This window comes from Daucus carota, chromosome 3, assembly GCF_001625215.2.
Source record: "Daucus carota subsp. sativus chromosome 3, DH1 v3.0, whole genome shotgun sequence".
Taxonomy (NCBI): Eukaryota; Viridiplantae; Streptophyta; class Magnoliopsida; order Apiales; family Apiaceae; genus Daucus; species Daucus carota.
Window position 1 is genome coordinate 62,557,425 of NC_030383.2, and position 23,056 is coordinate 62,580,480.

The 23,056-nt window shown below is 31.0% G+C and overlaps 2 protein-coding genes across 3 annotated transcripts; one reads left to right on the forward strand and one right to left on the reverse strand.

The window, feature by feature from the left end:
- The first annotated feature begins 9,480 nt into the window (after positions 1-9,480).
- Positions 9,481-17,176, forward strand: LOC108213366 (hyoscyamine 6-dioxygenase). 2 transcript variants are annotated; one of them, XM_064090235.1, is made up of 4 exons: positions 9,481-9,772; positions 9,866-10,119; positions 10,392-10,710; positions 16,641-17,176. In XM_064090235.1, exons 1-4 carry the CDS (start codon positions 9,572-9,574, stop codon positions 16,884-16,886), a joined length of 1,020 nt encoding a protein of 339 aa, XP_063946305.1. In that variant the 5' UTR covers positions 9,481-9,571; the 3' UTR covers positions 16,887-17,176. The 2 variants fall into 2 exon arrangements, with proteins under 2 accessions (XP_063946305.1, XP_017240643.1); XM_017385154.2 differs by lacking the exon at positions 16,641-17,176 and adding an exon at positions 10,958-11,496 and having other exon boundaries at positions 9,491-9,772.
- A 2,670-nt stretch (positions 17,177-19,846) lies between these two features.
- On the reverse strand, positions 19,847-21,649 carry LOC108212904 (uncharacterized). The gene is made up of 4 exons (XM_017384615.2): positions 21,595-21,649; positions 21,294-21,362; positions 20,346-20,498; positions 19,847-20,225 (listed from the first exon to the last, which is right to left on the reverse strand). Exons 1-4 carry the CDS (start codon positions 21,647-21,649, stop codon positions 19,948-19,950), a joined length of 555 nt encoding a protein of 184 aa, XP_017240104.2. The 3' UTR covers positions 19,847-19,947.
- Between the last annotated feature and the right edge of the window lie 1,407 nt (positions 21,650-23,056).

Genomic DNA, 23,056 nt, shown 5'->3' on the forward strand with positions numbered 1-23,056 from the left:
TGCTTAAATAGAGAATGGAGAAATATGTGGTTTAAGTAGTCAAAACTTGACAACAAGAAAATGTGTGCAGTATTACTGAGTACAATTAGCGTGTTAATCATTCTGTCTTGTGACAATTTAGTGTTGAACAACTTAATTGAAAAAGTTTCATTTCTTACATCTTTTACTAGCTCATTCCGCACTATTAGGGTTTTTACCGTAGCTCATTCCGCACTATTAGGGTTTTTACCGTTAGTCAAATTGATCCTTATCACATATATCAGCCCTCGAATGGCCATAACTAGTTGTATCTAGAGCTAGTAAAAATTTATATCAATTGTTTTTTTATAAATGAGTTAATTTAATAATAAAAAAACCATACGGCATCTACATAAACAATCGCGTCGAACAAACAAAACACAGAAACAATCACTGATCAATCCATTCTTCTTGGAGAGAAAATCACGTGATTTGTTGAAGATGATACACATACTTCGCCACATTCGCTTCCATCATTGTTTATTATTTTACACTACTAGAAAAAATATTACTTTTAATATGATATTGAATTTTGACAAAAAAAATCTGTCGAGATTATTCAAATTTTTTTGTAGTGATACACATGTTATGTGTACAAGTAATAATTATTCGGGATCAGAATCTTAAAATGTGTATTACGTGACCACTTTTTCAGTCAAATGTTTATGATTAAATTTTGAGTGATTGACACTTTGCACCCCTTATGTTTAGGCGCTTTTTCGATTTGGTCTCAAACAATTTTTTTTGGCAGTATGCACCCTAAAGTTTGAAAAGCGCTTCGTTTTGCACCCCTTTGACCACTCACCGTTAATTGACCGTTAAAGTTAACAGATTTCATATTTTCACTTTGCACCCCACAATTTTAATTTTTTTTTCATGAGTATTTTGAAATATATTTTTTCAAAATTAGACACTTTTGAAATATTTTTTTTCAAAATTAGACACTATTGCCAGCTGGTATTAACGACATTGTTGTTCTCAAGCCTCTTGCTTCTGCTGATGAGACACACTTGCTAATGTACACAAGAGAATTGCAAGCAACGCATGTAATCTTTCCTTCTTTTTTTGACAAACTGTGTAATATATAACGCATGTAACTTTTTGAGCACCCTAAAAGTTCCTTGAAATCTCAGCAGTCACTTGCTAATGTACACAAGAGAATTGCAAGCAACGCATGTAATCTTTCCTTCTTTTTTTGACAAACTGTGTAATATATAACGCATGTAACTTTTTGAGCACCCTAAAAGTTCCTTGAAATCTCAGCAGAAGAACTGAAACAAAAAAAAAATCTCAGAGTTTTGACTGAGCTTAAAGTCAGATGAAGCTTTCATGTATTCACCTCCGGTGAGCTATCTGCCGGAGTCACAGTTTCCAACAGGATCACCAGGTGCATATGAGCTACTAAATCAACAAGGATGGCCACGTAGAATAAATAACCAAATGATAAGGGCCAATCAGAAAGGTGTAAAAACAGGTGAATACACCTGGGAAGATCTTTTCTCAAGCCAAACTCTACAGAAATGACTTTGGACTTTCAGTGATTGGTATGAAAGCATCATAGAGAAGTTCTTCGGCAAGCAAATCGACCACCAGCAATATATATGAGATTAGATGTTCAACGGACCAGAAACGAAATCAGTACCAGAACTTGAGTCCTTGTGTTTTAAGGAAAGGCTTGCAAACTGAGAATCAAGATCCCGACTTCTGGCACGCTGATGGCTGGGAGGAGGCTGCTGGTGTGGTTGCTGTTGCTGCTGTTGATACAAGGTCCGCAGCCTTTCAATCTCCCTCTCCAGTACTTCATGTTCCACTAAAAACAGCATAGAACATATTAGTGCCCAAACAAATGGAAGAATATACATAATCATGTGATCAATTATTAAACTAAATGTATACAGAAAACTAGCCCAAGAGAAATTAAGATGTTCCAAAAAAGTGTCTAATTTTGGAAAAAATATATTTCAAAACACTCATGAAAAAAAATTAAAATTGTGGGGTGCAAAGTGAAAACCTGAAATCTGTTAACTTTAACGGTCAATTAATGGAGATTGGTCAAAAGGGTGCAAAGCGAAGCGCTTTTCAAATTTTGAGGTGCATACTGCCAAAAAAAATTGTTTGAGACCAAATCGAAAAAGCGCCTAAACATAAGGGGTGCAAAGTGTCAATCACTCTTAAATTTTACAGATATAATAATTACTACAAAGAAATAACAACATCAATTCAGAAAACCATCTTTTTTGTTTTGTTACTCATATATATCTAATTAAAAAGAAACATTGGTTGCCATTTACGCTAGATAGATTACTGCTGCTGTTTGGGTGAGATTAAAATAATTATTTCTTAATTAAAATAAAAGGAATGGTGGCTCACCAGTTAGCTAGAGCATGATTGTAGTTTTGATAGGAGGTCGGCTCCTATCGATTTGATGAAGTGTATTTTGACTGATTGCCCGTTCTAATATATATCCATTTTTCGTCAAAAAAATAAAATAAAAAGAGTCGAGTAGAAGATTTATAAATCATTAAAGAGTTTGATAAAAAAGTAAACATCTAAAACAAAACTAGCACACAAACGGTATGATTTTAAACAAACACACCCATTATAAGTTCTATAAAGTTATAGCACCTGGGCTGCGACTCTGTTCGCTTTGTTAAAGTAGAACGCCGTAAGGCCGGATTATGCACAGAGCTAAAAACGATTCTATATTATATTTTGGTTATGGGGAGGACACGTTTTTTATATTCACAAAAAGTAAATTGACAAAAAGTATTTGGAAATATATGCGATCACAAATCTTATAGATTTTGTTTTGGAACCGAATATTATTTAATTAGCTTAGTAGTGAGAAGGATCTATAATGTATTTTCTGATAACCTATTAGGTAAATACTAGTTGAGAAACCGCGCATAGCGGCAGCTTATAAAAATTATATTAATAATTTAATATTAATATTTGTGAAATAAAATAATTTTGTGGCTGTCTATAAAAAATATATTAATATTTTAAAGTTAATATTCGTAGGATGAAATAAATTTTATATTATAAAAATCTAGTTGTAAAACCAATACTAATATATAAAATTGCAAAATTGGACTATAATTCAAGGTGAAAAAATGAAAATAAATTTATACACGTAATTAATAATTTAAAGTATGACGAATCTTAATTTTTTTTTCGAAAAGTAATCATGTTCTTACATTGTCACCTTCCTCCAATTTTTTTGGATTGATTGTGCACAAAAACATCTAACTTAAATATGTGAGATAGCGGTCTATAACTACCCTTTCAAAAGTTACTTGAACGGAGCAAACATAATGCATGAATAATTTTTTCATGTATACAAAGTAAATCATATAAAAATTAGGGGAATTATCTTGTATATTGTTTTTTCAATCTTATTTTCAAAAATACTACCTTATCCAATCTTATTTTCAAATCTCTAAAATATTTTCAAAAATACTACCTTTTTGAAAATATTTTCCAAAAATACGGTGGTTGCATATGCAACCATATATGCAACTACAAATCCTGATTTCAAGTTTCAGTTTTCAAATGTTATTTTCGACCTCATCTTTGGAGTCGATATATATATATATATATATATATATATATATATGGATTCCAAATATGAGGTCGAAAATGACATTTGAAAACTGGAACTCGAAATCAGGAATTCAGTTGCATGTATAGTTGCATATGGTTGTATTCAGTTGCATATGGTTGCATTCAGTTGATTCTATTGCAATCTAATGGCCCCGCCAGGGGCACACCATACATCCGTTGCAACTTACAGTTTTCAGTTGCATTTAGTTGCATATGAGGTTGCATTTAGTTGCATATGAGGTTGCATTCAGTTGATTCTATTGCAATCTAATGGCCCCGCCAGGGGCACCCATACTTCAGTTGGAACTTACAGTTTTCAGTTGCATTTAGTTGCATATGAGATTGCATTTAGTTGCATATGAGGTTGCATTCAGTTGATTCTATTGCAATCTAATGGCCCCGCCAGGGGCACCCATACTTCAGTTGGAACTTACAGTTTTCAGTTGCATTTAGTTGCATATGAGGTTGCATATGAGGTTGCGTGCAACCTCATATGCAACGGAAAACTGTAAGTTGCAACTGATGTATGGGTGCCCCTGGCGGGGCCATTAGATTACAATAGAATCAACTGAATACAACCCATATGCAACTATATATGCAACCGAATTCCTGATTTCAAGTTCCAGTTTTCAAATGTCATTTTCGACCTCATATTTGGAATCGATATATATATATATATATATATATATATATATATATATATATATATATATATATATATATATATATATCGATTCCAACGATGAGGTCGAAAATGACATTTGAAATCTGAAACTTGAAATCAGGATTTGTAGTTGCATATATGGTTGCATATGCAACCACAGTATTTTTGAAAATATTTTAGAGAAGGTAGTATTTTTGAAAATAAGATTGGATAAGGTAGTATTTTTGGAAATAAGATTGAAAACGTGATTATTAATAAAAAAAGCCCTAAAAATTAACAACAACAAATATGTTCGATGAACAAAACAAATATTATAAAAGAATAACCAACATACATCACTAATAGTTTATTTTGCTGATATCAACCATCAATATCATGTCAAAACTATATTCTTTTCCCGTGTTTGGATTTGTCGACTCCAATATAACGATCTATAACTACCTTTGTTTGCAACAACTTTTGTTTTTTTAATACTGTATAAACAGCCTTCACTTATCGTTGCAGAAGAACGGCATCTCCGAGTTAGAAATCGAGCAGGAGAAAGATAGTTCTAATTTTTGATATTTTTCATCCAAAATTTTCAGAAAATTAGAAAAATAGAACGGAGCGATGTGAGAGGCGCCACCTAGACGCCCCTTGCTTCTCCTTTATATAAATATATTGATTTTGAAAAATATTTTATATCTTCTTTTCTAGTTAGAGACCCGCGTTTATAATTTTTGAATTTATAATATAACAGCAAATGAAAATTTTAAAAACATTCTTGCCTCTACCTCCCTCCATTCTTTTGGATTGTCAAAATTTTTTAGAGATAAATTGAAACGTATTCTAGGACTCCGGTATAATATAACTTCATAAACTTTTTTATCCATTTTTTGAATAAAATATTAATAATCAAATATTATTCAGAAAATTTTAAAATAATTGATGAAATTATATTATATATAATTTAACATACGTGTCAAATAATATAAAAATATATTAACAATTCGAAAGGACTTTTATTACAATTTTTTTTAACCATTATGTTAGGGCTAGTTAGAAATTGTATCCAATAAAAATTTGTAAAATTTGACTCTTTTTTCTGAACCAACTCCTTGTTCTTTTTCTGAAAATGAGAGGACCTTCCTCGATCCCCATTCTCTTACTGATTAAAGTAAATAAATGATGATTTTCCGTGGAAAAGATTTTTTTTATCAAATTGGTCTATTTTTTGTTCAAACTCTTGATAATGGAAGAAGGAAACTATGAATCTTATTAATTTTCAATGTTTCTATAAAATTTTCTAACGAAATTCTATTTATGATTCAAGGTGAATTTTTTTTTGATTCGCGAGTAATAAATTCAGTCTCGTACAGTAATATTAATATCTATGCAGACATGCAACACCAATCTTTTCGCGCTGCATCTTCACAATTAGCCCGAGAAAGTAGAAAGTAGAATCTTACACCAACATCACATAGGAGTTAATATTTTCAATAATATTTTTTATAAGTTAACACTTTTAGTAATATTTTCTATAATACCCGTATATAATTGATTTTTATCATCTTAGACCAACATTACATAGGAGTTAAAATTTTTTAGTAATCTTTTTTACAATCACACTGGAGTTAAAATTTTCAGTATTATTTTCTAACTACCATAACTGGTTTTATCGTTCATAATATCACATTTTTTGTTTTTATATGTGATACACTTGTACATTGATTTTTCATCTATAATAGTCTTATGTTAAGTGAAATGTGACGGATTTGATTTCTGATTATAAAAAAAATGTATATTTATAAAAAAAAATACACGAAATACACTCTTAAATCATATAAATCGAAATCAAAACGAGTGACATATAATTTATGAAATATGAATATATATATATATCAAACATTTTAATTCCGTTTACATAATTGAAAAGTCTATTTTATGTATTTGATTAATGATTTCAAATACATTGTTTCTTTTACAGTCTTAAATAAACTTTATTTAACACGAGGGTAATATACATAAAAAATAAAATATACATAATTATTACTGATAGAAGTCAAAAATATGATAGTACGATAAAAGACAATTATATAATATTACCGTAAAAATATCTCATATTTGTAATATGTATCAAGTTTTTGTAAAAGGGTTGTTTTACCTTTGTGATTGTTGGTTTGTATATATTGTCAAAAAAAGTATCGGTACTTAAATAGATTAAGTGGTTAGTATTGTATTTAATACTTAATTTTATGGTTAGTATTGTATTTAATATATATATTAATTAGGGTATTATATATAAAAAACTGATGTTAGGTTTGATATACTGAATTTTTATATAGAAGAAAATTATAGGTACTGTTAGAATACCCGAAAACCAGTGCAGAAACTGCACAGAGTTTTTCACCGCTGCTTAGCTAGCTAGGGTTAGATATGTATTCTTATTGCAACAACTAAAAACCTAAAAGTTGTTGATAACAACTGAACCGGCCTCACTGTCAACACGCAATCTTAGGAGACGTTTGGTTGATGGTCCGGTTAACGGGAATCGGAACCTAATACCCATACATTGTGTTTGGATTAGTAAAAATTCCCTCTTGAAGGGTAAATCAATACCTCCACACCTTTTGGGTTACCATTTTCCATACCCTCCATTCCCATACCCCAGAAAGAATGAAAGATATCACCAGTGCGGCAATCCATCTGGTGTCCAATAACAACATATATGCGATCTTATCTTCTCAGAAGCCATATTATTTGGACAAATGGATCGGACTAATGTGCATATCATTTATATCATGTTGATGCTAGCTGGGCCAAGAACAGTGGAGTATAATTCAGGTGTTCCTTAAAGTAGAAATGGAGAAGGCTTGTGGGGACTGATAAATCAGGCTAAGTACATGCATGTGAGGAAAATGTGGTATATGGTAGGTTTGTCAAAGTCTATATTAGTGTATCTTATTCTTATATGACTTGTATATCGTAGATTTGTCAAAGTCTATATTAGTGTATCTTATTCTTATATGACTTACAAATTAAATTAGTATCTATTCTAATAATTCTCAGGACGAGTCAGAGTCCAACCCGGGTGTCCCGGGACAACAGAGGATAAACCCACCATTCGGCTATCCAATCGTGCTCAAATTCACTAAAATATTTGATAATAAATATATGTCAAATTAAAGAAATATTGTTAGCGAATTATACTGAATAAGAGTAGTGTTATGTAGTCAAAATCGGTTCTTAAAAATAATTTCCAAATAACTTGACGAAGATGACGTGATCGAATGAAAAATTTTAATTAATGTGATTGATGTAAATACAAGAGCATCAATTTCAGATTTATTTATCACTAATTAGAATGTGACATGTGTCGCCTACAAATTTTTTTGGGGACGGACTTGCACCACAAAGAATTTTTGTAATCAAATATAATTTTAGGCGGAAAACTCCTCTCGTAAAATTATCAGGAAATATTTTCGACGGACAAAGTGCGGTCAAAATTAAATATAATTCTGATATATTAAATTTGACATAAACATGGTATTGAGTCAGAAAAATCAATTTCGATAGTATTTCGTTGAAATTAAATTATGTCAAAAATAAATTATCAACATCAGCAGTTTTTTTTAGTAGTATTCGATCTCTAGCATTTCCATGTTATTTTAAAATTTTATCTCCGTACTTTCTTGAATTTCAAATCAGATTTGTTTCGATTCGAGTTTTTCTTTTACATAAGAATTTTTTTTGATTCGAGTTGATTGAGATATGCCACGAACCTTAACTTAGACACAAATTGGGTAAAAAACGATGGAGAAAGAGAATTTTAACTTCTGTGCTGCAGTCCCCAATTATTTTAGCACAACTTCAGAGAAAACATGCTCCAATAATACACATAGCCGCAGATCTTGAGCAAGATCCAGTGATTTAACGGGTTTGGTAAGAAAAATGAAGAATATATCTACCAATTAGAAGAAGCAATCAATATATTAAAAATGTATTGATATAGTATCATCTGTGTTTCTATGATCAAGATTGCATCACTTAGTTTTACTTTAGCATTTCAATCATTGTTTATGTAATTAGCTTTGCATCTTTGCTACTGTATATATAAGCAGACAGATGTGAATGGTAACCAGTAAGCACTACACCAAATTCTTCTTCTTACGACGAATTTTCGACACCAGAATGTCATAATGTTTTGTCGCCTATAATACAGTTGAAATTTTGAAAAAACTATTTGACACCGGTAACAATGATCAGAAGTAGTAAAATCATTTTCCATTTTTTTATAATCCGATATCCGGGTCAGCCGATTAGCTTTCACGAATCTTGACTAATCTGGAAAACTGTTAACATATATATGCGTGCTTATCAAACATGACAGTTCACAATCTTGTGGTAATAAGTCTCAAAAGTCACGGTCTCAACCAACTGGGACAGTCGTCTAAGTACCCATCGCGTATGATAGTTCACGATCTTGGATAGTAAGTCTCAAAAATCACTCTGTCAACTAACTAACACACCCGCCGTGGGTCAGACAATGTAAAATAGCTTGTGTTTTTTTTATATGTTTAAACATGTATTTAGTATGGTACCGTACCATCTATATCGTCACAGCTCTAAGTTTATTTATCACAAAATTATTATCAAACTCAATTTATATCGAAAGTTAAGTGGTATTTATGTTAAGTTATTTATATAATAATATAATTCTTTAATAACTATTAGTATGCTTATGATAGTTGAATAAAATTGGAACTTAGTTGACGGATAATATAAGTGATCAGACCTAGAAAGTATCCGAAAAAACTCGAAAATAAGATTAACGAAAATACGAAATATCAGTTTTCCATATACATTTGGTCACTTATATAGATATACCTCGACAAACACTGAGCTCCAAGCCGACTGCTATCACGAAGATTAACATGTACCATCAAAAAGATGATTAACATATCAAAATTATACTAGTGGGCATTAAGAAATGCATTTAAATTTTTGTTAATTGCTAATTAACAAGAGATTAGGAAATACTTAGCCACCATGACTCTCGGTCCCCGCCCCTAATCCTTGTCAAGAGATCAATAATTTGTGCATGGACCACATGGATTAAGAAAACTAATCAAGATTAGAATAAACAAATTAATAATCTGATGTTGATTACTTGATCTTGGGACAATTGTTTTGTTTTCAGCAGAATCATATGACAGTACTCATGAATTATTGAATTTTTCAGCTTATCAGATTAAATACTTATATAAAGGATGCGAGATTATTAGAATTAATACAATTTAACTGAATATGGATGTTCTTATCTCGAACTGGAAAAATGTCGAATCTGTACCAGAAAGCTTTGTGTTTCCGCCCCATAGAAGACCTGGGAACATCGTTGTTCCGATGAGCAAAGACATTCCAGTCATCGACCTTAAATATTGTAGAAATCCCGGAGTTGAAGCCATTCAGCAGATTTTAAAAGCTAGCCAGGAATTCGGAATATTTCAGGTTGATTAATTAAGTCTCTGTTTACAGAGTCTGTAATTTTTTTTTATTTTTTTCCATCGAAATTTAATTATTAAGTGATTACTTAATTAGTAGGTGATCAACCATGGAGTTTCTGAAAGCCTGATGAATGAGGCAATGGATGTGTGCAAGGACTTTTTCGATATGCCAGGGGAATACAAGGCGGGGTTCTACTCAAATGATCCGATTAAAAGCTGCAGGCTCTACACGAGTACTTTAAACTATGACAAAGAAGAGTTTCATTACTGGAGGGATAATCTTACTCACCGCTGTCATCCTCTACACGAGGATCACATCCTGTCTTGGCCTGATAAGCCTGCCACTTATCGGTATCATCAGCTTTACGGTTAATTTTTATCAAGGGGTTTTTCCAATGTGTGTCCATATGCACACACTAACAACTGCTTTGTACTTAGGTGAAAGATTTTGATTGGTGGAGATTTTTGTTCAATACCAATGGGATTGGAGCCAATAAAAATTCACCAGCTAACTCAAAAGTGGTTGTTAGTGTGCGTCATGGGCACACACTAGAAAATCTGTTTAACAAATACAGAGTATGTGAATGTTGTTTGTGTAGATAACTGTCAGTAATTGCTTTCAGAGAAACTGTTGGCGCGTATTCCGTGCAAATAAGGAAGTTCCTGTTGAATATATTGGACATTTTATGCCAAGGCTTGGGACTTGAAGACGGATATTTTGAGGGGGAGCTCACTGAAAATCAGTTGATGTCAATTAATCATCACATTCCATGCCCTGACCCGAGCCTTACGCTAGCTATGCCAGAACACTGTGACCCTAATCTCATAAGCATGTTGCAGCAATGCGATGTTCCTGGCCTAGAAATCTACAAGGATGGCCAATGGACTGGTGTGGAGCCGATTCCTAATGCAATCGTGGTCATTCCTGGTCTTCAGTTACGGGTAAAATTGAACTCTTAACTCAATCTTGTCTATAAGTTACTCAAATTAATGGTAAATTATTAAGTGACCAATTCTCCCACAATCTCAAGAGATGTTGGAAGGTAGTTGAACTCGAGTCTTCTACGAGCCGGAGCTCTGATATCATGTTAAGTCTCCCAAGACTTTAAGGTGTTAGAAAGAGGACTTAACAGAATCATATTGTTGTTCTAACATAAATGACTAGATTTTTTCGACTTTGATCTTACAGGTGATCAGTAATGAGAAGTTCAAAAGTGCAATTCATCGCGTTGTGACCAATTCAAAAGAGCCTCGAACGACCATTGGGATGTTTGTCATTCCCTCGAATAACATTGTTATAGAGCCTGCAAGAAACATAACAAGAGATGTCCCTGCAGTTTACACATCCTATTTGTATAAAGATTTTTTCAGCACTTTTACTGGAAAAGGTTGTGAGGCTGAAACCGTACTGAAGTGTTTTAGACTCGTGGACTGATTTATGCAACAAAGCCGACGTCTTCACGGAAACAACAATTCTACTCGAAAAATCTCCAAGTCCCAAGACTTTTTCTGGTGTAACATACTTTTTGTTTCGTTTAATTTTGTATGTACAACAGAATTTGTTCCAAAACTTCTTGTAGCGTGTCCAAAGGTGTAAGATGTGTGTAGATAAATAAATTTGGACATAGGCCTAGCCATGTTTACTATTGTACGTCCCGGGTACCTAGTTTGATTTTCGTTTTTTAATTTTTAGTTATATATATTGAGCAAACAAATATCTTTTGTTTCTGTTGATTTCTACAAAAATATGAAGCTAAAATCATATAAATATGATATGTGTCACTTAGTAGAAGATGGATTATTTGTCGTCGTCTATATTGTGAAAAACTAGATGGGCCGATTCTTGAATTACCGTTAAAACCTTTTTTTTTTATTTTTTGGAATGAAAAGAAAATATATCTTATTATAGAAAATATGATGAATTAAACATGTTAAGCTGATTTATTATGTTATTCATATGTAATAACTTTATTGTTTTATTGCCGATTAGGGGGCACTTTTACAAAACCTAGGATGCAAATGAAAATTTAAGAGGAAGCAAGATATACGAGTAATTAAAAGTATTACAGCAAAAGTATTAATTACAGCTGAAAATTTTATGTATTAAACTTTTGTATTTTAGTTACCTATAATATCCGGATGTAATGTCGAAACCTCTGTAACTAGAGAATAATCTATTTTATCATTTAACTGAACTTAAACCAAACTTCACCTATGCACGTGACATATGTATTTAATCGACTTACTGATATATATTATATATTTAACATTTCAATTTTCCCTTATATCTCAATTCAACTAAACTGTTAATAGTTAATCTTATTTCGATATGCGGAAGAAATATACACTTAACTTTTTTGCGAGAATTATATATACAACAGCACTAAGTTAAACACGCAATAATCAAAACAACATGAATGTTGAACAATGAACTCAAATACATGACTCATATGAGATCAAATGATCATTCATTTCAGCACTTGAATGAACAAAATGCAAATGAAACGAAGAGGATTGTTTGCATCATTGTATCTGATAAAGCTTTTTGTACGTTTTTCTGCTATTTATGGCTTTTAGAAAAATCAATAACTTAATCTTAATTATAAAATTATACATTACATTAAGGGTTTAGATATAAAAGCGGTACTTTACAAGTTAAGGATGGTTAAGCTTACACAATTTACTCGGTAGCAAAAGGATTAAGAAAGAGATTGATCTTGTAGTCTTAAAATTCTCTCTAAAGTTAAAGTTAACCAAAAGGGCACGCGTAGTTAATTAGCTAAAGAAAGTAGCATCAGTCGTTAATACACTCTAAGTTTCTCAACAACATATGAAGGTTGTTTAAGTCCTCTTGTCCGCGAGACGTATAGTTTCCTGCAGATCATCTAACATTCAATAGAGTACTCGGCATGGTATCATGAGTTCTACTGGTATGCATGTCTGCTTTAAATATCATGAGTTCTGATGCATCGATTACAAGAGTTTCAATAACTCTGGGAGTTATTTCGACAAATTTACAAAGGTTAAGCGAAAGAAATTAAAGGAAGTTTGGGTTGGTTTGTTTAAATCAACTAAATAATCTATTGCAGCGCATGCCAATAATTAAATAATCAGCTAAGGAGCCACCTCCTCTTGATTTTTTTTCATTATTTTTGACCGAAATACATAATCAGGTCTAAATAAACTCCTCTCTAATACGATCTATATCATTCGAGTTCATTTAATATAGGTAAAATCGACCTTCAAAATAATTATGAATGATCTTAATCTTATTTAATGATTCCATGACGTCCGAGAATACGGAAAAACTTACGAAAACTTATTATAACATATATGTCTAGCATCTCAATTTTCTCGTATATCTCAATTTAATAAAATTATTATTCTTATTTTAAGTGAAATGTATAAACGAGGATATGCGGGTGAAATGTACAATAAATTTTCTTCCAGAATATATATATACAACTATTTGTTGAACGTATAATAATAAAAAAATTCATGAATTTTAGACCTTATACTTTTTTATGGTGTAACATACTTTTTGTTTTGTTTAATTTTGTATGTACAACCGAATTTGTACCAAAAACTTCTTGTAGCAGGTATCCAAAGGTGTAAGATGTGTGTAGATAAATAAATTTGGACATAGGCCCAGCCATGTTTACTCTTGTACGTGCTGGATACCTAGTTTGATTTTCGTTTTCAAATTTTTTATTTATATATTTGGAGCATACAATTTTATTTTATTTTTTGTTGATTTCCACGAAAATATGAAGCTAAAATCATATAATTAAAATGATATGTGTCACTTAGTATAAGATGGATTATTTGTCGTCTATATTGTGAAAAACTAGATTGGCCCAATTCTTGAATTAAACGGATCTTATAATAGAAAATATGATGAATAAAACATGTTGAGTTGATTTATTATATTATTGAATATACCATAACTTTATTATTATATTGCAAAACAGGGGTCACTTGTCCGAAACCTAGCTAGGATACAAATGAGCATTTACAACTGAAAATTTTAAGTACTCAATTTTTGTATTTTAATTTCCTCTAATATCTAGATTAATCAAAATTTCATGATTTATATAAATTTAGGGTATAAGAAGCCTCAAGTGAGATATCGGGTTGAAGATTGTTCGTGTAGTTTATATATATTTTATTAAACACGAGTAGTGTGCTAAAATAATCGAATCACTTATATATAAACATGTCAAATAATATAACAAAATATATATGATTTAAATGACCAAGTCCAATTATAATCATTAATTACTCATTTTTGTCTCACTTAAATATTAAAATATAAATATCAAAAATATAATAAACATTTCATAGATTCAACCGACTGGTTGCGGGTGGTTTCGGAACCTCCTCTGGAACTAAAGCATGGAGGTTAAACTTATAATCAACTACAATTACCGATGTTTGTTTCAATCGAGTACAAAGAGCCCTAACCAAATCTGTTTTATCATTTAACTGAACTTAAACCAAACTTCCCCTCTAACGAACACCCTCTAACGAACACTCCTACCCTACGTATTTCAATTTTCTCTTATATCTCAATTCAACTAAAATATTATTCTGATACGCGGAAAAAATGTACACTTAATTTTCTTCCCAGAACTATATATACAACAACAATATAAAATGTTAATCTGATATGCGGAAGAAATGTACACTTAATTTTCTTGCCAGAACTATATATACAACAACAATAAGTTAAACACACAATAATGAAAACAACATGAATGTTGAACGACGAACTCAAATACATGACTTATATGAGATCAAATGATCATTCCTTTCAGCACTTGAATAAATAAAATGCAAATAGGAAGAAGGGGACCGTGTACATCACTGTATCTGATAAAATCTTTTGTATGTTTTTTCCTGCTATTGATGGATTTTAGAAGAATCGATAACTTAATTTTTATTAATATAAAATTATACATTACCTTAGAGGTTTAGATATAAAAGCAGTAGTTTACAAGTTAAGCATGGTCAAGCTTACACAATTTACTCCGTAGCCAAAGGATTAACAAAGAGATTGATCTTATAGACTTAAAATCCTCTGCAAGGTTAAAGTTAATCAAAAGGGGCAGGAGTAGTTAATTAACTAAAGAGAGGAGGATCAGTCGTTAATACACTCTAAGTTTCTCAACAACATATCAAGGCTGTTTATAAGTCCTCCTTGTCCGGGAGACGGTTTCCAGATCGTTATTTTGATAAATTTACAAAGGTTTATAGAAAGGAAGTTTAGCTTGGTTTGTTTAAGTCGACTAAACAATCCATTATCGTGCATACCAATAATCAAATAATCAGGTGAAGAGTCACCTCCTTTTGATTTTAATTTTTTCTATTATTTTTGACTAAAATATATAATCGGGTCTAAATAAACTATTCTTTAATACGATCTATATCATTCGAGTTCATTTGTTAGAGGTAAAATCGATCTTCAAAATGATTATGAATGATCTTAATCATATTTAATGATTCCATCACGTCCGAGAATACGGAAAAACTTACGAAAACTTGTTATAACATATATATCTAGCATCTCAATTTTCTCTTATATCTCAATCTAATTAAATTACTCTTATTTTAAGTGAAATGTATAAACGAGGATATGCGGGAGAAATGTATAATAAATTTTCTTGCAGAAAATATATATACAACTATTTGTTGAACGTATAATAATAAAAAATTCATAAATTTTAGACCTTATAACAAAATAAATGACTAAACATTAGATCTACTAATCATTCACTTTAACACTCCGCATAAAAAAATGTAAATGGTATGAACAGAAACTTAATAACTTTCTACTAAGTTTAGAATTAACCATTACGTAAGACTGTAAGAGGTTTAAGGAGTCGTTTGGTTCATAATCTGGAATCAGGTATACATTTCTTCATATATAGATTTCTTCAAGAACCATAACAAGATTTTCAAGTCTCAACTACATCCTCTTTTTTTCACCTCCTGGCACCTGAGATCTTTGACATGTAGCTTTGGTAGACGCGAAACGTGAATAAGGATCTCCCCTGCACTCACCAATTACAGGGCCAGACACTGAAATTATTTGTAAAGGGGGCCAAAAAAAGATTTTGCATACATCATAATGATTGAAAATGCTTTGACAGTTTGAGTTGTAGAGAGTATGCTATCATAAAATTAATGGAAATGTAACAAGAATAGCATAGGATCGAAAAGTATAATCAAAGTAAAAAAGAGCATAGCTAAGGATCGAAAATCAGTTTCCATGACAAAAAACACTACTAGTAACAACTTGATCTACATATAATATACATACAAGATGCATACTAATTATAATATATTGGAAATTTAGGAGGGTCCCAAATCCGCCTCTAACTACAATGGGGATGTGATTGATCTTATACATTTGCCAACGACGGGGTTCAACGTATATATGACTCTGTTGATATTCAAATAAATTCATGTGTGTTTATAGCATATATGTTTGCATCTGCATTGCAAATGCACCTGAGTTGCATAATTGATATCATGAATTGTAAATGCAAAGTTTAAATATGTGCATATCAAATATCCTCCATTTGTGTTTGAATTGTAAATGCACGTGAGTTGCATAATTGATATCATGAATCGGAAACGAACATAAATTTATATTTGTGTCAGTGCGATGGAATAACTTTTAGTATCTTTTGTTTTAGGATTTAATTTAAGTGCGATGGAATAACTCAAAACCTACGAGCCTCCTACGAGCCTGAGCTCTGATATTATGTTTCTCCCAAAACCTCAAGGTGTTGGGAGAAGGACTTAATTACAAAGATCATATTGTTATCTAACATAAATGACTAGATTTTTCGACTTTGATCTTACAGGTGATCAGCAATGAGAAGTTCAAAAGTGCAATTCATCGCGTTGTGACTAATTCAAAAGAGTCTCGAACGACCATTGGGATGTTTGTCATTCCCTCGAATAACATTGTTATAGAGCCTGCAAGAGACATAACAAGAGATGTGCCTGCGGTTTACACATCCTATGTGTATAAAGATTTCTTCAGCACTTTTACTGGAAAAGGTTGTGAAGCTGAAACCGTACTAAAGTGTTTTAGACTTGTGGAATGATTTATGCAACAAAGCCGAGGTTTTCACGGAAACAATAATTCTAGAAAAATCTCAAGTCCGAAGACTTTTTTCTGGTGTAACATACTTTTTGTTTCGTTTAATTTTTTATGTACAACAGAATTTGTTCCAAAAACGTCTTGTAGCAGGTATCCAAAGGTGTAAGATGTGTGTAGATAAATAAATTTGGACATAGGCCCAGCCATGTTTACTATTGTAGGTGCTGGATACCTAGTTTGATTTTCGTTTTCGAATTTTTTATTTATATATTTGGAGCATACAATTTTATTTTATTTTTTGTTGATTTCCACGAAAATATGAAGCTAAAATCATATAAAATGATATGTGTCACTTAGTATAAGATGGATTATTTGTCGTCTATATTGTGAAAAACTAGATTGGCCCAATTGTTGAATTAAACTGATCTTATAATAGAATATATGATGAATAAAACATATTGAGTTGATTTATTATATTATTAAATATATAATAATTTTATTATTTTATTGCAGAATAGGGGTCACTTATACGAAACCTAGGATACAAATGAGAATTTATGAATAAGCAAAATATACGAGTAAAATTATTACAACTGAAAATTTTAAGTACTTTTGGTCTGAGGTTATCGACAAAAAAGGTTGTTTTGTATTTTAGTTTCGTCTAATATCCAAATGTAATCAAAATTTTATGATTTATATAAATTTAGTGTATAAGAAGCATTAAGTGAGATATCGGGTAAATGTCCTTGTTAAAAGAATGAAGATTGTTCGTGTAATTTAAATATACTATTATATTAGCTAGTGTGTTAATATAATCGAATCACATATATATATAAATAGATAGCACTCCATAGCATAGCTTTATGCAGTTACATAGCACACCATTATAAATATATACATAATGTATATTTTATTATATTTTTTAAGAAATATAATTACAAATTTTGATTATTAAACAAAAATCAAAGTTATACAATTTTTTTATTTCAAAAATCATCTAAAATTATGCAATATATCAACATGATTCTATAACAGAATAGTAATCATCCAGAATTATTCTGTTGTAGAATCAGTTTCAAAAATGTACTTTTTTCATCAAATTTTAAGTGTTAAATTACTTAAAACATATATATGTTATAATATTCTATATTAGAATCACGTTTTATATGTATTCTATAATAAAATTTATAATAAAATTGATGATTTATAATGGCGTACTATGTAACTTTGTATAAGGAGTCCCTCCTGAAATGTTGGCCTATATAAACATGTCAAATAATATAACAAAAGATACATGATTTGAATGACTAAGTCCAATTATAATCATTAATTACTCATTTTTGTCTCACTTAAATATTAAAATATAAATATCAAAAATATAATAAACATTTCATGGATTCAACCGACTGGTTACGCAGCATGTAGCACTGAACTTAAACCAAAGTTCACCTGTAAGGCCATCTCCAACAGTGAAACTAGTTTTTGATCTATAATTTGGTCCAAATTTATACCGAATCATCTTTTCATTCCAACATTTTGGCCTAAATTTTGGTTCAAATTCATATATCAATATTTTATTCTTCTAACAGTTTTTATATTATTATTCTAATCTTTTTAACAGTAATATAAGATTTCATATTAATATTAAACTCAATAAATTCATTAAATTAGAAAAACACTACATTTAAACAAAGAAAATGAAGGAAAATTTAACATTTTTTTAAATTAACTAAAATAAAATTTACAAAGATTCAATACTACTCCGAATTATTATATTGTTCCTACAAATACTCAATTAATGCATCTCAGTCGTCCATGAATTTATTGAAATCGAGCATTTTAAGTGTTGTTAATTTGAATTATTTTAAGATTATTTAATTTTATTGTATTTCATAATTAATATATATGATTATTTAAGTAAAATATATTAAATTAAATATAATTTATAAATATTTAATAATTATATTAATATAAAATCATTTAATTAACTAAATATACAAAAAATAAAAAGTTATTATTATATTATTAAAAAGATTTAGGACGGTGAATAGTGCCGGCCTAAATTTAGGCCGGTACTGTCCACCGGCCTAAATTTGGATCAAGATTTAGGCCACTGTTGGGTGGATATTGACCGAAACCGGCCCAAATTTGGACCTTTAGGCTACTGTTGGATTTGCCCTAATAAACACTCCTTGTAACCTAAGTAGGACCAATATATATTACATATACATATTTAATATTTCAATTTTCTCTTATATCTCAGTTCAACTAAAATGTTAATCTTATTTTGATATGCGGAAGAAATGTACACTTAACTTTCTTACTAAAATTATATATACTAGGACTTTTTGCCCGCTATGCATGGTTATAGAGATAATTTTTTAGTTAAAATTAATTATGCAAAGATTTTGAGAAAGAAATGCAATAAAAAAATAATTTAATCAAACAATTTTTCGATTTTGTGAATGAAAAATGTATTATGCTCATAGTAACGGTGAACATTAATTTGAGTTAATATGATTTCAAATGTCAGCTTCTTGGCGCACTACACCATATATGGCCTAAAGCAACATCCAAAAAAAGTGTTAAAAGTGCTGAAAAATGTTGCTATAAGGTTTAAGGCAACATTTTTGTCAAAATAGTGGGTGTTGGATATTGCCTTGTAGCCTTAGAGCGTAAGCCAACATATTTTAACAAGCTATGGCTACACCCATAAAATGTGGCGTTAGGTCCCTATGGCTACATTTGTTTTCTAAAAACAACATCAAACAGGGTGTTGCCATAAAATCTATGGCAACACGGTTCATTTTTCAGCAACACAAGGGTGATGTTGCCATTAATCCAATAGCAACATCTTACTCACTCTACAACAACATGTTTTGATTTAATAGTAAATATCTTTTCGAACATTTATCATGCTATGATAACATCTAAAATAAAACATCCCAAATCAAATCAGCCAACCAATCACATATTCTGATTCAACCATAAATCATTCATCCAAGTTTTGCAACAATCATAATTCAACCATCCAACTGAAATAGCAGTTCAAATTCATAAATATTTTAAGTCATAACTACATTACAAGTTAAACTTTGCAAATTATGGTTAGAGTATCTAAGTGCATCACGGATCAGATCAAGTAATCTCTGTGTTGGATGTGTTGGCTCCACTTGCAGAGGAATCATACGTCGGTTCGACACTGAGGTCTTCAATATCAATCTTGAAGTCTTGATTTTTTTCCTACCAACTTGGACACCAACGCCTTGACATTCTCTCGAACCTTTGGATCTATTTTTTCTTCCATCTCTTGAGCAAGTTTTTCTACTCGCAGCATTTCCACCTGGTAGTAATACATAATTTGTAAAGTATCTGGTAACATTTAGCAGAAATTCATGTGGCGAGATCCATGATTAGTAAATAAAGTATCTAGTACGAAAATGTGCAGTGTTGATAATTATACCTGCTTCTTCATGAATCGACTGAATAACGTCTTGATGAAATCGCGCTTTGTTCTCGTTGAACTCTTGCGATATCAAGTCTATCAGTATTGCAGTTGCTAGTTCAGAAGTGCGGAAAATAATGGATAGACCAAAACTATCTTTAGAGCAAAATTCTGCAGGGGATATTGCTTATTATAGTACTCATTTCATTTCTATGCTACTAGAAAATAGACGCATATAATAATCAAATTATACATAAATATCCATAGTTAATCTAATAGTAGTAATCGTAACATAGCAGACTATCATCATTTATACATGTAGCTCATGTTTTAAAATGGATGTAACAGGGTCCTTAAAGAAAGTTAAATCTCTTTTTTGTCCTAATTTAAATTAATTATCTTGTAGGCTTTCCTCTGATGCACCTGTTTCTCTTTAAGTTTTAACTGATCTGAAAAGGCCACAAAATGATTTGAATTCATACTACTGCTATGATTCTGGATCACAGTAAATGGGGGCATAAGGTCCAACCTCAAACCAAAATAAGTGGAGCAAATGCCCGGTGAGAAAAAAAAGAATTATAATCGATAATTCATTGATGAATACAGCAGCATTATTTCAGACCAAGCAGTAGAATATGATATAATGCGGAGTGATGTATCATTATACATAGTATAGACAAACAGATTGTTATCTCTTATTAGCCACACACAACAATACATAAGTGTTAAATTTAACACCAATGCCAAAAAGTATGCAAGTTATAAGAACAAATAAGACAGTTTAATGATAATTATAACTTTGTATTATCTGTGGTATGCATAATAAAAAATTAGGGCTCCAAGCAAATACAAAGAACAGTTATATCATAACTAATGTTCTCCTGGCAACAAAAACAAACAACCAACATATGTGCAAAGGAAACCAAAAACTATAAACAAAGAAACAACAAAACAATAGGTATATACCTTGGGAGTTGAACTTAGATCTCCAATTAAATCGAAACCTCCAAGCTCCAATCGAAACAAAACTCCAACCTACAGACATGTTTGAAAATTAGTAAGCCAAAATTGAAAACATGAAAAAAATTAAAAATCATTCTCAGGGGAATATAAACAAACACCATATAAACATACAAAGAAAATCAAAGACTGAAATCTAGTCATAACAAGACTCAAATCTACGGACATGTTTATGAAATTAGTAGGAGCAATTTGAAATTTTGAACTAAACAAAAAATAAAAATTTAGGGTTATTGAGAAAACAAACCAAACGAAGATAAAGTATAAGCTCTGCAAGTTGAGGCACATAGTGTCCCGCACATACAATAGAAGAGAATAACAGTGAGATGGGAAAAATATAAAACGTAGTGCTTTGGTTATGTATATGCAACCTGCATAACTCTCTCCTGATATGTAAAAATCACGAATTTTCCAAATTAAATCAATAAAATAAATCCCCAAATTAGGTTTGTAAATCCCCAACTTAAAAATCTAAAGTCCCACAAAAATTAGGGTTCATCAAGCCCCCAAATTTAACAAATTGTAATCACAAAGAGATGAACACAAACTAAAACAAATTTACAAATTAGGGTTCGTAAAACCTCAGATTAAACCCATAAAGTAAAACAAAGAATGTGTTTACCTCTAAGTTGAGATGGGCGAAGAGAGAACAACATAGAAAGATAAGAGCGGATAGAGATGAGCCAGGAGAGAGATGACTGTAAGAGAGAGATATGAGTGAAAGAGAAGAGATATGAGTGAGAGAATAAATTTGTGTAATAGAGAAGATAGATTACTGGTGTCTTTTGCCCCGCTTTTTTTTTAGTAATTTTCAGGTCTTTAAGGCAACACCGGGAGATGTGTTGGCATTGAGGATTTCTCCAACATCTAAGGCAACATAAATGGCAACATCACGCCTCGATGTGGCCATACATCATTTTTTTCCGATTTTGGTCATCTAAGGCTACATTTTAGGTGGTAACATCGCTTTTAGGTGTTGCTGTAGATCATATATGGTGTAGTGGCGGTTAAAAAGAAAAGTAAAGTTAATTGCTTTTTTGTTACTAATAATTTACTTGTGATAAAGAGTGTTTTACAACTATTCTTAAATTTAAAAGCTGAAGATAGAGTACAAAACCACTGAACAGATCTCTTCTCCGACCATGGCTTCAAACTTAAAGACGATATGAAAGTTTGAAATGACTTCAAGCTTAAAGGCGGTGAGACTCTACTGTTTGTTCTCTTTAGATTTTCACTCTGTAGCCTATGTATTTCATCAACGGACCAATATATATTACATATTTAATATTTCAATTTTCTCTTATATCTCAGTTCAACTAAAATGTTAATCTTTTGTTAAAAAAAAACTAAAATGTTAATCTTATTTTGATGTGCAGAAGAAATATACACTTCTTTTTTACCAGAACTATATATATACAACAACAATAAGTTAAAGACACAATAATGAAAACAACATGAATGTTGAACGACGAACACAAATACATGACTTATATGAGATCAAATGATCATTCGTTTCAGCACTTGAATAAATAAAATGCAAATAGGAAGAAGAGGACCGTGTACATCACTGTATATGATAAAACCTTTTGTATGTTTTTTCTCTATTGATGGATATAAAAGCGGTACTTTAAAACTTAAGAATGGTCAAGCTTACACAATTTACTCACTATCCAAAGGATTAACAAAGGGATTGATCTTATAGTCTTAAA

What these genes read in the sequence shown, in the direction of transcription:
- LOC108213366 (XM_064090235.1), top strand. Translation starts at nt 9,572, where the DNA reads ATGGATGTTCTTATCTCGAACTGGAAAAATGTCGAATCTGTACCAGAA. An exon ending in GATAAGCCTGCCACTTATCG is followed by an intron (nt 10,120 to 10,391) that starts GTATCATCAGCT and finishes AATTGCTTTCAG; the next exon opens with AGAAACTGTTGGCGCGTATT. An exon ending in TTCCTGGTCTTCAGTTACGG is followed by an intron (nt 10,711 to 16,640) that starts GTAAAATTGAAC and finishes TTGATCTTACAG; the next exon opens with GTGATCAGCAATGAGAAGTT.
- LOC108212904 (XM_017384615.2), bottom strand. Translation starts at nt 21,649, where the DNA reads ATGTGCGGGACACTATGTGCCTCAACTTGCAGAGCTTATACTTTATCT. An exon ending in ATCTAAGTTCAACTCCCAAG is followed by an intron (nt 20,499 to 21,293) that starts GTATATACCTAT and finishes TATCCCCTGCAG; the next exon opens with AATTTTGCTCTAAAGATAGT. An exon ending in GTCGATTCATGAAGAAGCAG is followed by an intron (nt 20,226 to 20,345) that starts GTATAATTATCA and finishes TATTACTACCAG; the next exon opens with GTGGAAATGCTGCGAGTAGA.